The sequence below is a fragment of the Pipra filicauda genome, unplaced genomic scaffold (genome assembly GCF_003945595.2).
Source record: "Pipra filicauda isolate LSUMZ 115617 unplaced genomic scaffold, ASM394559v2 scaffold427_size588224_pilon, whole genome shotgun sequence".
Lineage (NCBI taxonomy): Eukaryota > Metazoa > Chordata > Aves > Passeriformes > Pipridae > Pipra > Pipra filicauda.
In genome coordinates this window covers 89,263-104,883 of record NW_024104562.1, presented here as the reverse complement: position 1 = coordinate 104,883, position 15,621 = coordinate 89,263, and the positions used below count along the sequence as shown (strand labels likewise).

Below are 15,621 nucleotides of genomic sequence, written 5' to 3'. Positions count from 1 at the left end.
TGGCTGCAGTGGCAGTACCTGTGTCATCCTGTACACACATGTGTACACACCCCCACATACATGTACACAAAACACACACGTGTGCACACCCACACATATGTACACCCACATGTGCACACACGTGTACTCACCCACACATACACACACACACACGTGCACACATGTGTACTCACCCACACATATACGCACACACACGTGCACACACAGCCACAGGGTCTGTCAGTGGCAGAAGCTGCCCCGTCCCCAGCCCCAGCTCTCCCACACGCCCTGTGCACACGGACACGCATGGACACAGATGGACATACATGAGGAGGGGTGTGTGTGTATCTACACAAATACTGTAATCTTTATGTGAGTGCACATACACTTAGGTATATATATCTGCATCCCCCCCCCCACCTATATGACTGTATCTCTTCATATATAGCATGTGTAGATCTGTGTACACACGTGTAGATATACATGGGACTGTTAAGTTTTTAGATATATGTGTGCATATATATCTTTACGTGAGCACACACAGATATAATGATTTATTTAGGTGCAGCTATGTCTGTGTGGGTGTGTGTATATATAATATAGATATGTGTATATATAATATACATGTATATTATACATGTATAAATAATGCATTTGTAGTTTTAATACACGTGTGTTTGTGTACATATATAACTAAATAACTGGTTGTGTGTGTATATGTAGGTGTAGGTATGGGTAGATAACATACATACATAGGCATAGATCTATACATAGGTAGGGATGTATAGATCTGTATTTACAGAGGTGTATATACACATACATGTATCTGTGTATATGTACATACATAAATGTGTGTTTGTAATTTATATGTGTATATATACACACATGCATATGTAGATTTATCTCTATATCTACATATCTCTGTATCTCCATGTCTGTATCTCTGTATGGATATATAGCTGTGTATATATACACAGACACCCACATGTATTTGTAATTTTTATATATTTATACATAGGCGTAGATATAGATACAGCTAAGGGTGTATAGATTATACTAGACACAGATAGTTTACATGTGTGCATACAGAAGTACACATTTGTATATACAGAGATACACATTTGTATTTGTGATTTCAAACATACATATCAGTGTGTATGTTTCTGTTTGCACACAACCATCAATGTAGTTCTGTAGACAGATGTATAAAAAAAGATGTGTGGGTAAATCTGCAGGTAAACCCATGTACCTAAAGGTGTGGGGGTGTGTATGGGGCAGGGGTGTGCACATGGACCCCAACCATGCACAGAGGGAGAGCTCTGATGTTCTGTGTGGGTTGGGAGACCCTCCGTGTTTGCACACACACACAGATTTATGGGGGGCTTGTAGGTGCAGCCACGGCTACACAGGGAGTGGAGAAACACACACACTGTGCACAGAACTGAGGGCTTGCACATATATTTAGTTTTTATATTTGTCTGTGCACAGATAGATGCAACTCTGTGTATATATGTATATGGATAGATAGATATAGGTATTGGCAAAAATGTTTGTTCTGCACAGAGTACACAAAGAGCTATAAAGAGATAGATAGATGTAGCTATAGCTGTATCTCAGATAGCTATATTTCATATCTATATCTATCATATATGTATCTATATATAGCTATACCTATATATAGCTATAGCTATATATCTAGATATGTGTTATCTATAGCTATATCTAAATCACAAATATCTGTTTCCACATGTATATACAGCATATGTTTATAGAAAGATGAGTATGTAGTTATAGAGTTGGGTGTGTATATAAATATATCTACACATATATCTGCATATACACACATATATGTATGTACCTGTAATTTTCATATGTGTGCATATATCCATACAAACATGGATGCTGCTACAGCAATATATTTACATGGATATGTACACATCTATATATTACATATATGGATCTATACATGGAGCTATGTATGTCTGTATATACACAAGTACACACGTGTCTACATGTGTGTGTTTGTATACACTTTACATCTAATTTTCAGAGACGTGTGTACATATCTATATACACATCTATATACATATATACATACATATCTCTGTGTGTGTGTGTACACACACCTGTAATGAGTGGATGTGGGTGTGTGTATAGAGGCCCCTGTATTTCAATAGCTTTGTGCAGATACATCTGAAGGTGCCTGTGGGCCGTGGTCACCTCCACAGCTGCTGTGTGCAAACGTACACGTGTCTGTATGTCCCTGCATGTCTCCTGTGTGTCTGTCCACACACACGCTCACACACTTGCCCACACACACTCCCCTGGCTGGCCCCTCCCTGCAGCAGAGCCCAGCCCCACGCTCAACCGGGGCACCCCGGGCTTCTCTCACAGGGAACCCCTTCCCTGTCACCGCCCCATCCTGTCCCCCACCCCGGGAACCACAGCCCCACTGTGCCGGTGTCGGGCTGGCGGTGCCGGCGGCACAGGGCAGAGGCGAGGGCTGGGGAACAGCTTCGTGTTGTCAGCCTCGTGGGCGTACAGCACCCGCGTGCACCCCGCGCCCACCACCTCCGACAACGCAGGGGCGGGAGCCGCGCATGCAACGGGCCCCGCGGCGGCTCCGGCTGCGGGCAGGGCGGCCGGGCAGTGGGGCTCGTCTCCCGCACGCCCCACCGGCCGTCCCTGTGCCCCAGAGCCAGGCCGAGCGGCCGTGGCGCCGTGTCCGGGGCAGCGCGGGCAGGAGCGCTGGCTCTCGGCGCTCGTGGTGCAAACCACACTCTCCACTTTGCTCCAACAAAGCGTAAGCAAGCGAACGGGCGGCGAGGGCTGCGCGGCGGGCGGCGCGCTTGGGCGCGCTTAGGATCTGTAGTCCTTCTTGCTGTAGGGTTTGTTGCCCAGGATGCTATCGATCTCATGGACGATGGAAGACGACAGCTTTGGAAGGACCTGCCGGGATAGGGCAACACTGGGAGTTGGGATCGCGACTGTGGTGTGTGTGGGAGGACGCAGCCGGCAGTGGGATGCAGCCGTGCCGCGCTCACCGCCTCCACCCCGCTCTGTTTGTGCCACAAGCCCTAGCTTGCCAGCTGGCTGACCCAGTTAGGGAGAGCCTGGGTCGGGCCCAACCCTGCCCCCTCAGTCCAGCAAAGCCTTGTCTCTGCCGCTTGCCTTCGTGACAAGCAAAACCTGTCATGGAGCTGCGTTCGCGACCCTCTTTCCCCACCCAGCGTGGTGCAGCAGGGAGTGCTCAGGGCACACGTCACTCCTGCTGGGAGCACTGACCTGTATCGCTCCAATATTCTCCATCAGCTGGTCAGCATTGGAGGCCCCCAGTAAGACTGAGCTGACACCCTCGTTGCGCAGGCACCAGGCTGGAGAGGAGGGAGAGCAGAGCCTGAGCATGGCCTGGCTGCCCCGGTGTCACCCCCAGCAACCCCCTGTCCGCCATCCTCTTACCGATGGCGAGCTGGGGCAAAGTGCAGCCCAGGCGCTCGGCAATGGCCTGCAGCTCCTTCAGCTTCGCCTGCTGCCGCCGGCCCTCCTCACTCAGGATCTTGTCCTTCAGCCACTGGTATCCCTGGGGGGACGGGAAGGAGTGTCATGGGGGGGTTGGGGTGTACTAGCACCTTGTGCAGGCAGGGCATCCCCAAACTCCCTGGGTTGGTTTGTGAGGCCCCTGGCCCTGCTCCCCCAGCTCTGTCCATCCCAGTGTGCCCCCTGGCCCCAGCATGGCTCACCTTCAGCGAGGCACGGGAGTAGGGGGGGATCCCCCCATCGTACTTCCCCGAGACGATGCCACAGGCCAGTGGGGACCAGGTCATGGCTCCGACGCCTGGGGACAGAGCAGAATGGGGGGTGATGCTGCTGCTGCCCCCAGCTTCCCCAGGGACCACAGCACCTGGCCTCTGCAGTGCTGGGCACACGGAGCATTGTGCTTTGGGGGCTGGGGAGGGACCTCCGCCACCGTACCTATCTTGTGGAAGAGCTCAGGCAGCTGCACCTCCACCTTTTCCCGCTGGAACATGTGGTACTCGGCCTGCTCACAGATCGGCGGGATCAGGTTGAACTGCCGGGCCACCGAGTACGCCTCCTGCAGAAGAGCCGGGACCCTCAGTGCCACGCTGCTCCCCCTGCTGAGCCCCCCAGCCGAGCCCTGAGCGGCTGCCCCAGGAACTGATTAAGGCTCAAGCACATCTGCACACGCTTGGCTCCCAAAAGCTGCTGTCTAATTAAATCAGCATCAGCAGCACCACTGGGGCTGCTCCGCTGCGGCCGCCCCGATCCCCTGGGCCCCTACCATGATCTCCATGGAGCTCCAGCGCGAGGTCCCCCAGTACATGGCCATCCCCTGGTTGATGACGTGGGTCATGGCTCGCACCGTCTCTGCCAGGAGGGAAGGAGAGAGTGGCCAGAAGGGGTTAGCAGGGGCTGCACCAGCACAAGGGGTTTCGCACCGCGCTGATGGCTGGTGAGCATCCCACTCCCGCAGCGCTGTGGCGGGAGCTGGGCTGTGTCCAGAGGAGCAGGACGGGAACAGAGGGAGCAGCCACTCAGGATGTGCCGGGGACCACAGCCAACCTGACATGCTGGCGGTGCCGGGGCTCTCCTGGCATGGAGAGCAGCCCAAGGGTCCTGGCAGTGGCCCCACACCCTGTGGGGTTACCAGCACCGGCACCGTTGCAAGGGAAGGGACTGATGCATCGCCCATGCACGGAGACCCAGGGAGGGAAGCCTGGACCCCGTGCAAGGGGCTTGGGAGTTTTGGGGGGAGCCAGCCCTGAGCCATGCAGGCTGGGACCAAGCCAAGACGCGCTCCTGCAGCCAAAGGCGGGCAGCGGGGAGAGCGAGGGGCGTGGGGCTTGCCCGGCCGGCACTGGGGCACACACCCCAGCATGCTCACAGCCGCCCCGGCAAGGAGAGCCTGCCGCAGACCCTGGCATGGGCCAAGGGAGTCCCACGGCAGGACCCTGGAGGGGCAGGAGCCTCTGCTTTTTTCCTTTTAACTGCAGGACAGTCTGAAGGAAGGGCCAGGGAGTGTTTGTGTTCTGCTGCCGCTGCCTCTGCATCTCATGGTGGGTTTGCTCGAGGGGGGATCAGGGATGGGGGGGTCACAGAGGAGTGAGGGCTCTGCCCCAGGAAACGCCGCTGGGACAGGCAGCGGCCGGCGGGCAGAGTGCGGGCAGGGAGTACCTTCTACGATGAAAGTCCTGGACTTGGAGGAACTAAATGGGTCCCCTGGTGATAAAAGAGAGATTTAGAGAGAGTGGAGTCACCGCTGCTGGGATGGGAGCAGCGACCTGCCACCGTGCCACCAACCCACCCCACCATGGCCTGAGGGGGTCCTGGCGCCGGGCGGGGGGCGGCAGAGGCATGATCATGGCACGGACTGACCGTGGTGGCGGAGGAGCGGATTCTGCTCAGGAGGGAAAATGCCCTTGAAACACAAGCCTGGCGCAAACCAACCGCGACGGCGACGAAAGGCGGCAGGAAGGAGTGTGGCACCGTGGCGCGCACCCACCTTCCATTGGCGTGTTGGGGTCGGGCCGGTTGGCGAACACGACGTCCACGTACTCCAGCTGCAGCCGCTCCAGCGACGCCTTCAGACCTGCCGCAGGGACAGGGCCGTCAGGTCAGGGACCCTGTGCTGCCAGCAGGGAGGCAGCTGCCGAGGCACAGCCTGGCACCAGGGCCAGCAGCGCCCACTGAGCAACCCTACCCCTACCTTTCCCTACCTTCTATGATGTGTTTTCGGGACAGGCCCCTCTCTGTCTCGGCCCTGGAAAAGGAAAGGTGGGTGAGAGCCTGGCCTGTGCTGGCCACTCCATCACGGGGCAGGTGTTACCTACTTTCCTCCCCAGAAGATTTTGGTGGTGATGACCAGGCTGGACCGTCTGCAGGGAGAAAGAGAGAGTCACTGGTGGTGGCACCTGCGCACCCTGCCCGCTCCCTGCCCACATGCATTCCTGCCCAGGGCTGCTCTGCCAGCTTTCCCCAGGTCACCTGGTCTGTGGTGACAGCTTTGCTAAACAGGGATGATGTCCAGCTTACCTCCACCCTTTTTTCTTGATGATGTTCCCCAGCACCACTTCGGCCCTGCAAGGGAAGGGGATGTCAGCTGCCAGTGCCCCAGCTGCTGTGGCCAAGGGACCAGTGGCAGCTGGCAGGGACAGCTCCAGTCCCTGGCAGACTAAGAGGCAAAGGTAGTGGCCATGGGGACACTGTCTGCCCCCTGGCTGCAGTGCCCAGAGCAGAGCTGACCCCTAATGTGCAAGCTCACTAATTTTAAGTGAGTGCATGGACAGTGATGCCCCAGGCCAGTGTGCCTTGGGCACAGCCACTGCTCACCGTGCTGGGAGGGTGCATGGTTGTGCCTGCACAGCACAGGCCACCACAGGAAGCATGGGACTGCCAGAACCATGACCCCTCCCCGTGAGCAAGCACTCACAGCCCCGTCCTGGAAGCCACTTTGCAGCCAGAAAATCCAGGAGATTCCCAGTGTTGCTGTGGTTTGGAGGTGCAGGGGGCTGGGGTGCGGGGTGCCACTGCCAAAGCAGGGTACCTACTTGCCAGCAGCGTAGACTTCTGCTGTGTCAAAGAGATTAATGCCGTTGTCATAAGCTAAAGTCATCAGCTGCTCCGCCATCTGTGAGGAAAGAGCAGGGTCGGCGAAGGGGGTGGCCGAGAGCCGGGGCACAGGCGCGTGTGCAGAGCGCTGCTGAGCTCCGGCATGCCACGTGCACCCAGAGCACAGCCACGGCTGTGCCAGCCCCGTCCCTTCCCCACTCACCAGGGAAAGGTTGGGGAGGGACAGGACAACAGGGTATAACCTTACCTCATCTGTGATCTGCCCTCCGAAAGTCACCCATGTCCCTGCAGGGGAGAGAGGGTGTGTGCACGGTGAATGCGGTGAGAAACGAGCGCCACCGCCTTGAGCCCCCGGCCACCCACCCCGGCCCCCTCAGCACAGCCCCGGCACGTGGTGGCCACAGCTGGCCGGGCCGCGTGCAGCGCGGTGCTCCCAGCGCGGCCCAGTCGCTTCCTATCGCATCACAAAGAGAGAAAATAATTTGACAGTCTCTGGGCTGTGACTCAAACCGGCCGCAGGGCTGAGGGAAACCCTTTCCTTCCCTGCGCAAACATCGCTGGGGCAGGCGAGCGCCGCCCTCGCCGGGGAGCACCGGCACTCGCTGCAGGACCGAGGGGATGCCGAGGGGCTGCGGCAAACCCTGGCACTTACCCAGGCCCAGGCAGGACACGCGCAGCCCAGACTTCCCGAGGTTCCTGGAAGACAGAGAGCATCAGGAAAGGCGCCAGAAAGCCCCAAAAGGCCGTCTTATGCACCCCATGTGCCACTGAATGCAGTGGGCATGGGGGCTGGGAGGTGTGGTGGTGGTCCCTGGTCCCCACCCCATCCCCACATGGGACAGTCCCACAGTGAGGGTCCCCCTGCAACCAATTAAAGAGCCATCCCAGACCAGGCATCCCATAGCTCACTGGTGGCACCACCAGCACTGGCGCAGCGATGCCATGCCTGGCAGGGTTATCGGGGGGGGGGGGACACACACACGACAGCGGGCAGTGACCTCATTAAAGCAGTTTCCTGTGATAAGGCCGGGGTGTCTGCCTGCCCTGAGAGTGCTGCTGGCACAGGGGGGTGAGACGGGAAGCAGGGAGAGCTGGTGGATCGGGACTGAAGCATCCCACACATGGTATGAATTGTGCTTGTTCTCTGCATCACAGCACAGGGAAGCACACGACTTGCACAGGGTGAGGGTGCTTGGGAGTGGAGCAACATCCTGGAGAAATGGAGCACCCCAGAAAATTTGACCAGCACAAGGAACTGGAGAACAGCTTTCGGAAAGGGGGCCGAGCTGGCAGACGCCTTCGCCACAGTGATGGAGAGCCAGTTACTTGTTAAAAATGACAAAGGCTCGAGAAATGAGCGTTAAAATAAATAAAGTGTAGGTGAGCCGCGGCAGCTCGCCCGCGCGGGTGTCGCATAGCAACCGAGGCACTGCCACCGCTGGCACCGCCGACACGGGCACTGCGAGCCGGGCAGGGAGCAGCCACGGCCCAACCGTGGTGTGCCAAGTTGGGGCATTGTCCTTCCATGCTGCTGTCTTATTGCCCAACACCTGGAGGTGTGGGCGCTCCCCCAGCCCCGTGGCGGTTTTAGAGCATTGCACGGTGGGGAGAAGCCATGGCCCTGGGGTGGCAGCGGCTCAAGCACCCGTGATGGGGATTTCCACAGGGAATGGACAGCATTGGACCCATCCTGGCCATTCCAGAGGCATCCCAGGGTCCTCCTGGGCAAGTGGCTATCACTGTTCCCAGCTTTCCAGCTCAAAAGTGTGTTGACCAGCTGCCCAATGGAGATACTGGCAGAACTTGGGAAAGCCAGGTATCCCCCTGCGCTGTGCCACAGCCTTCCTATCCCATCCCCTCACTTGGAGCAACCCCCTGCATCACTGTCTATCCAGCAGCCACCAGTGGGAACCCCCGAGCTGATCACCCACTGCCTGGGAGAGGGTGGTCCTGCTGTGCTTCTCCTCCGGATGGGGACGTGACAGTGGGGCAGGAGCCCCGAGCCCCGAGGATGCCACCGCACACGGCCCCAGCACTGCTGCAACCAGCGCAAAGGTTTGGTGTTCCAGAGCTGGATGGAGCGATCCCAGTGCCCTCCCCAGTGCCCAGGTGAGGGGAACCAGCTGATCTGGATGATGCTGGTAGGTAACAGCCGGGCTCACCCCAGCGCTCTGACGTGCTTTGTGCCTAATGCCGGCACATCTGGGCTGCAGAGGGGGCACGCAGCCGCTGGCAGCTGGACTGTGGCGTGCAGGCTCATCTTGGGGGGGGGCCTGCCCTGTGCTGGGGTGCATGTTCACCCGGCTCACCCGGGGGAAGCCCCAGCCCCACACAGGGGTGCACACTAAAACTCGGCAAGGGAAGCCCTGAGCGCTCTGCCCCAGAGCCAGGGACGTGGAGCGCATGAGCCCCGTGGGTGCTGGCTGGGGGGACCAGCACCCCACGTGCACACACCACCCTTCATTTCTACGCCCACCGTGGGCAGCCAGACCCGAATCCCAGCTTACGGTTCCATGCTCACTTTGCAGGGTAGTGAGCCTCTGTCAGCACCATAAGGATGCCATGGCACACCGGATTAACGCTGCCGTGACTCCCAAACCCACCCGGCTCGGCAGGCGCTGGGGACGCTGTTAATCCTATCCTGAATTTTCGGGTTCCTTGTCCCCCCCACCCTTTTACGCGCGGCTGAATCAAGGCTGCCCCGAAGGGACAGGAGCAAACAGCGAGGAAGCACACGGAGGCGCACGGTCAGCACTTTTAGCGCCAAGACACCGACAGAGCCGGTCGCGAACCGGGAATTAGGGGAGTGCGGCCCCCATACCCCCAGGCCGCCCCGATCCCGGTAAGAAACAGGGAAAGCCCCAGCAGTGCCCGTTTCCTACCGGTATTTCATCCCCGGCTGCTTGACGCTGGACTCGCTGGAGGAGGGGGCGTTCTGCACCGAGAGCTGCCCCAGGCTGCGGGCCACCATGGCCACCGCGCGGAACTTGCCACGGGTGCCGAGGCTGGGGCTGCCGGCATTCTGTCGGTTCAGCCGGTCCTCCGCGCTCCGGCTCTTGATGCTGTGCTCGGAGCACACAAAGGAGACCTGCATGCTGCTCCGCCGGGCAGCAGCGCCAGCTGCCTAAATTTAGCCGGCGCCCCGGGCGAGGCGGGAGCTCCTCCCGCGCGCCGCCAACGTGACGGCGGGGGGCTGCGGGGCGGCGGGCGCGGAGCTCCCGTCAGCCCTCCTGCCCTCAATATTTGATGAGCTCAGGAAGCGAGCGATCGGCACGCGGGCAGGTGGGGGCAGGAAGGGCAGCGCCGTTGCCGAGGTCCCCCGAGGAGCCTCGGCGGGGCAGGACCCCGCTGTGCCCTGCTGGGCATCCCCCCGCGGGCGCGGTTGCTGGCCCAGCCCCGTTTTGGGGCACACTGGAGGCTGAGGCCACGCAGTGAAGGGGTTCTTCCTTGCCTCCCTCCGGCCACGCACCGCAGCACAGCATCCCCTTGCACAGGTCTGAAACCAAACCCTCTGGCAGCACTGCGTGTACGCTGCCAACCCCACGGCTGGGCAAGGGCGCAGGCGGCAGGCTGAAGGCTCTCCTGCAGCAGAGCCCGGCTCTTTGCCGAAGTTGGACTGGTTTTCCCCCTTGGGGCCACGGCCCCAACAGCATATCCCTCAAATTTTGCCCAGTGCAAGCAAAGATGAGCAAGGCGAACCCTAGCCCAGCATCTTCTGCCAAAGCAGGGACACAAGGCACCGCGCTGCAGCACTGTCCTGCAGCCGGGGCCATGTGCCGGCTGCCTGCACCCACCTTGCCCCTCAGGACAGAGCAAGATGCGGGAACAGAGCTTGTGGGAAATTACGCACATTCGCCCCCAACCTAATGAGAAATCTTGTAATCTCCTCCGCTTCCCTCTGCCGCAAAGCTCCTTAGCTGGTAATCCTACCAGCACCGGTGCCGGCGCCGGCTCCAGCGCGGGGGGGAGACCCGACAGCAGTCGGCAGCCTCCGGAGGAGGAGAAACTCCATAGATTTTTGAGGGCAGCGCGGACATGGCCAAAGGAGGAGCACCTTTGGGCGTGCCTGTGCCAGCAGCTCCCATCAATAGATAATGTCCCCATGAATATTTGATGGGCTCTTGCCACTGTGTAAATGTTACCGCGGTCATTGTGAGTGGAGGGGAACCTGACCTGAGGCGCAGCACGGCTCGGCACAGTGCGGCACGGCAGGAGCTGGCAGTTGCCAGCTCCCAGGCGCTTCACTGCAGTGGGGCACGAGGAGCACCCCTGCACAGGGGGAACAGCCATTGTCCCCAGCCCTGGTGCCCCTCACCAATCCTGAGCTGTGTTACTGCACCCCATCACCCCGCCCGTGATACCAGGGGAGAGTGGGGAAGGGTGCACTGGACAGAGCAGCCCTGCCACTCCAAGGGGCCGTGGCTGCCTCTGCAGCTGCCCAGAGAAGGGCAAATGAGGACAAATTCTGAAAGAAAGACAAATACCGGCTGAAATCCTGATACACCTTGCACTGGGACCCACACACAAAATTCACGGCGCACCCACTACACGACGCACAGCTGTCAGTCAGGCGGAGACGCACACCCGGCCGGTGGAGACGCACACCCCTCAGATGGAGATGTACACTCATCAGATCGCAAATGTACACCCCTCAGGTGGAGATGTACCCCCATCAGATGGAGATGTACACCTGTGAAGCAGACAGCCCTTCAGTGGCTGTTTGCTCCAGCTGTCTTTCTCTAAAGCCCAGAGCTGTTTGCAGACGCAACCACCCAAACAGCAAATGGGAATGTCAGGTGAGAAGCTCAAAGATCACAAAGCAGGTGAGCGCTAACAGCGCTGACTGGCTGCCACCTCTGTAGCACACGCAGCACCAGATCACCCGCCGTGCCAACAGCATCGACTCCTCCCAGGCTTGGCGAGGCACAGGGAAGCCAAGGTGAGCACAGGTGAGAGCCATTCTCCCGACGAGGTGTCAAACCATCACCACACAGCATCCCCTGTGCCGTCTCCACACCTTGGCCCTCGCGGCGCTGCCTTACCTGTACTTCATGCCGGTGGCGTGGGCAGTGCTGTCAGCCAGGGAGAGCCCGTGCATCCGCAGGAACTCCTCCAGTGTCTTCGCCCGCGCTGCCGCCCGCACGTCCCGCAGCCGCCGCAGCTCCAGCCCATCGGCCGCCCGGGGGGCCGGGGGCAGCCCCCACTCGGGAGCGGGCCGGCTGGCCACGCTGCGCAGGCTCTCACTGTAGGTCATGGAGAGCATCCCGCCACCCAAGCACGGGCTCTGCTGGCCAGCCACACCACCAACCACTCCGTGGTGCTACGGAGAGAGCTGGGAAAGCACAACATGGGCTCCGCTGCCACTCAGGGCACAGTTCTGCCCATGCTGCCATGCTGGAGTGGTGGCACCTGCCCTTGCCAGGACATGCAGCGCAGGGAGGGGACAGTGGGGACCCTGGCAAAGCCAGTCTTTTCAGCAGAGTACAGCCTTGACATGGGAGCTGAAGCACAAAGGGAAAAGGAGCAGGACAGAAATAAGGCACAGCCCATGGCTGAGGAGGCAGCAGTGCCTACCACAGCTGCCCCGAGTCATGTTGCAGCAGCATGGCCCATGCCTTATCTGTGCTGGCCCCCAGCTTGGACTGGTTTGCACCCCTGCGAGATGTGGCAGGTGGTGGCAAAAGTGCTGCCGGTGACAATCTGGCACTGTGTACCAGTGGGCAGGAGAAGTCACAGTGGGAAAGTTTCTGTGGGGCTCCCCAGGAAGGTGGGCACCTGCAGAGGGGCTGTGGGCACCAGGTGCTCGCCATGCCTGCATCACACTGCCACAATGTGCACTTCCAGCCAACACCTTCCCCTCCACCATGGCAGCGACCTCCCAGCCGGTGCAGCTGCTGAAAACAGCCTGCTGCAGGGTGAGCATCTCACCCACCAGAGTCCTCACCGCCTCTATGGCTGGGACCTCACCGGCAGGGCACTGGCATCAATTTCTGTGCCACTCTCTGCCACGTCTCTTGTTCTGTGTCTGAAGGGAGCGGAGACTGGGGCCAAAACTGTGGCACAGGTACTGAAGCGGTCACTGGCATCAGGCTCCAGCCAGGCTCCCACCCGTGGTTTTTTCTTTCCCTGGAAAGCTCACATTGATGGCAGCAGGAGCCAAAGATGAAGTGCTCCCTGCTGCTGTCACCTCCAAAGGCTCCAAACACGGAGGATATGGAGCAGCAGCTGGCTGGGGTGACCGAAACCCTGGGGGTCTCCTGTGACACCCAGTGCTGCCAGAGAGCACTCTGTGCTCCTCCTGCTCTGTAGCAAGGCCTTGGGAATGCAGGGAGACATGGAAAAGGGATATTTCCCTCTGCTGTGGCAAAGCCAAACCAAACCCTGGTTACTAGCCTCTTCCTGCCACACCTCACAATTGGAGACAAGCTGGCACCGCTGGCACCAGCCCTTCTCCATGGTTGGTAGTTTTAACTAGGGCAGTACCAGTGGCTCCTGGTGGGTGTGGGCACCTGGTGGGATCCCCTTGATCTCAGTGGGATCCCTTGGCCTGGTGGGATCCCCTCGCCTGACAGTGGCAAGGAAAAGCCTGAGCTGACTGCACCACTGCTCTACAGCAGCGAAATGGATGCAGCAAGCGGAGCCAGGGGGTTGGGCAGGGCTGCTCTGAGGAATGGGGCATGAATCCACCGGCTGCCCCATCTCGACATCTCCCTGATTTTCAGCAGAGCAAGGGTACAGAACGGCAGCGAGAGCACGGCGGAGGTGGAGCTGGTCATGAGCAGAAATCCCGGTGCTCCCGGGCCGAGCCGGTGGGGCTGCAGGAGCTGCCGAGGACAAGCCGCGCCCTGCCCAAGCGAGAGAGGCTGTTTGGTGGGGAAGGAGCAGGGATGAGGACAGGGCACAGGCTCTGCAGGACAACGGCACTTAGCAGCATTGGGGGCACAACAAGTGGGTGACGGGCAGGGCAGCTGCCCAGAGAGGCGTCTGGCCAGCCTGGCTTGCCAAGCTGGGAACTCGTTGGCAGCCACCGGCCTGCCTAAAGCCAGAAAGATCCCAAACCCCAAAAGAAAACGACTCTAAGCCATCAAATCCCAAGTAGCCCTGCATGGAAAATCTTCCCTGCTGCCTGCAGCGGCTGCCCCGTGGCAGTGCCCATTCCCGCCTGCCATGCCCATCCGCACTCGCCGCCCGCGCCGCCAGCCCCGACTCACCGCGCCAGGGAAGCTGCTCAGCAGCAGCGCAGCTCTGGGTGGCGAGGCTGCCCCGGGGCAGATATAAGAGCCGCGGCCCTCGCGCTGTTTTGCATTAGGGGAGTGCCGACGCACTTGGCTGCCACACCGGGCCCCCAGCGCCCGGCTTCTCACCGCGCTCCATTAGCCCTATTAGGGGATTTTCTTCCTTGCATAGGGGAGCTAAATTATTCATGGCGCCTCGCTAAAAGCCTGGGATGTGCTGCTGCAACACTGGCACCGCCGCCCCTGCTCGCAGCCGCCCCTCACCCTGCGGTGACAGGTTCTGCACCACCGGCACACGGGGTGGTGGGGACAGCTGGACACTGGGGCCATCAGGGAGCAGAGACGTCCCTGTGGCAGACACACCCCTCCTGTGGTCCCTGCGGCAGCAGGGCCAGAGCTGGGCAGTGACAGGACTCAAAGGCAGCCTCCTCTGGGCAGGAGCCCTGAAATGGAACTGGGTGGTGGACACCGGCAGAGGCTCCCTGAAGGCAGCCTATGAACAAGCTGGGTCCTGCCAGGCGGCCTCGGGAGCCTTTTGCACCAGATGTGTCCAGTGGTTCAGGCCAGTTTGGCCGCCAAAACCTGCCTGTGGCTGGGGCTCGGCAGTGCTGGTGGCAGTGCTGGGACAGATCGCTCACAGTGCCACTGAGCCATCCCGGTGCCTGCCAGCCTCACCTCCCCCTGCCATGTGCGGGATGGAGCAGGGGGGCCATGGCTCCCTCAGGGGCAGGCCCCTGCCCATGGTGGCCAGGCTGGACCCAGTCCCACACTACCAGGGCTGCCGTGGCTCCACGACCACCGGAGTGGCTGCTGGCACAGTGCATGGGCAAAGAGCTGCCCTCACTTCAGACGGTAAAAGAGTGGCGGGGGCAAGTGTTGCCTCCTGAACCACTTAATGACGCTGGTCCTAATGGCAGGAGCAGCAAAGCAGCTGGCTGGGTTCCTGGAGTTGCCCTTGGGAAAAGACAGCAGGCTCCTCCAGGCACAGCATTGGCGCAGGATGCCCCCCACACCCTTCCCCACCCGTGTTCTGGCTGCACTCTGTTGCTTGGGCAGCCCACGAGGATGGTGCCCTCCACCGAGCCGCACCACGGGGTCCCCACGCCGCGCTCCCAAACCCGCAGGTGACGAGGTGATGCCACATTGGTGGTGCCCACCGCACACAGAGGGACCCCAGCACTGCAGGCAGGGCAGCACTGTGCCAGCAGCACCCAGGCATGGTCAGGGGCTGTGGCCACTTGCAGATTTTGGGGAGGGGGAAGGGCTGGGTTACCTGTAGAACTGGAGCTGGCGCTTGGGGCTCCCGTATCTCGCGCTTCCGACAGCAAAGGGGAGAGAGAAGAAAGATGCCACAAACCCCATTAGAAAGAAGGAGCAGGACTGAGCAGCAGAGCCAACGGCCATGGGAAGGGTCAGTGACACCCACCCATGTCACATCATGGCAGGTACAGTGCAGTGGGCATTGGCACAACCCCAGGAGTGCCCACTATGCCCATAACAGGCACCAGTACCCCAAAACACTGTTGCTGCTGCCATGTGGGGGTTTTGTCCTGGAAGCTTTTGCACGAAGAGTGCTGGGGTGGTTTTGGAGTGTCAGGGCAATTTCATGGAGTGTAGTGGTTCTGGGATGCCATGGGCCTGTGTTTGAAGCCCCACAGAGCCCCCCCACCACCATCCCGCACCCTTACCTGTAAATCATCCCTGGGGAGCCTGTCTGCCGCAGCGAGAGTCGCGCTGGGGAGTCAGTGGTGGATTCGGGATACATGGAGCCACCCTGGGCTCCCCGGAGCCACTCGCTGCCTCACCCCTGCCACAGGAG

General features: G+C 59.7%; 1 protein-coding gene across 8 annotated transcripts in view; it reads right to left on the bottom strand.

Annotated features, from left to right (window-relative positions):
• Nucleotides 1-967: 967 nt before the first annotated feature.
• KCNAB2 (potassium voltage-gated channel subfamily A regulatory beta subunit 2) overlaps nucleotides 968-15,621 on the bottom strand; it is a 20,723-nt gene continuing 6,069 nt past the window's right edge. For 2 of the 8 annotated variants that reach the window (XM_039385688.1, XM_027751380.2), the window contains exons 2-17: nucleotides 15,491-15,609; nucleotides 15,076-15,117; nucleotides 7,220-7,263; nucleotides 6,815-6,852; nucleotides 6,546-6,625; nucleotides 6,031-6,075; nucleotides 5,829-5,873; nucleotides 5,715-5,758; nucleotides 5,501-5,587; nucleotides 5,173-5,217; nucleotides 4,280-4,365; nucleotides 3,952-4,072; nucleotides 3,720-3,814; nucleotides 3,439-3,559; nucleotides 3,265-3,353; nucleotides 2,483-2,928 (exon numbers count right to left, since the gene is read on the bottom strand). In XM_039385688.1, coding sequence (XP_039241622.1) covers nucleotides 2,839-2,928; nucleotides 3,265-3,353; nucleotides 3,439-3,559; nucleotides 3,720-3,814; nucleotides 3,952-4,072; nucleotides 4,280-4,365; nucleotides 5,173-5,217; nucleotides 5,501-5,587; nucleotides 5,715-5,758; nucleotides 5,829-5,873; nucleotides 6,031-6,075; nucleotides 6,546-6,625; nucleotides 6,815-6,852; nucleotides 7,220-7,263; nucleotides 15,076-15,117; nucleotides 15,491-15,567 — 1,149 coding nt within the window. In that variant the 5' untranslated portion in view covers nucleotides 15,568-15,609 and the 3' untranslated portion in view covers nucleotides 2,483-2,838. Of the gene's footprint in view, nucleotides 2,929-3,264; nucleotides 3,354-3,438; nucleotides 3,560-3,719; nucleotides 3,815-3,951; nucleotides 4,073-4,279; nucleotides 4,366-5,172; nucleotides 5,218-5,500; nucleotides 5,588-5,714; nucleotides 5,759-5,828; nucleotides 5,874-6,030; nucleotides 6,076-6,545; nucleotides 6,626-6,814; nucleotides 6,853-7,219; nucleotides 7,264-9,449; nucleotides 9,758-11,609; nucleotides 15,045-15,075; nucleotides 15,118-15,490; nucleotides 15,610-15,621 lie in introns of those variants that run through there. The other 6 variants (XM_027751386.2, XM_027751378.2, XM_027751382.2 and 3 more) reach the window with 6 other exon arrangements.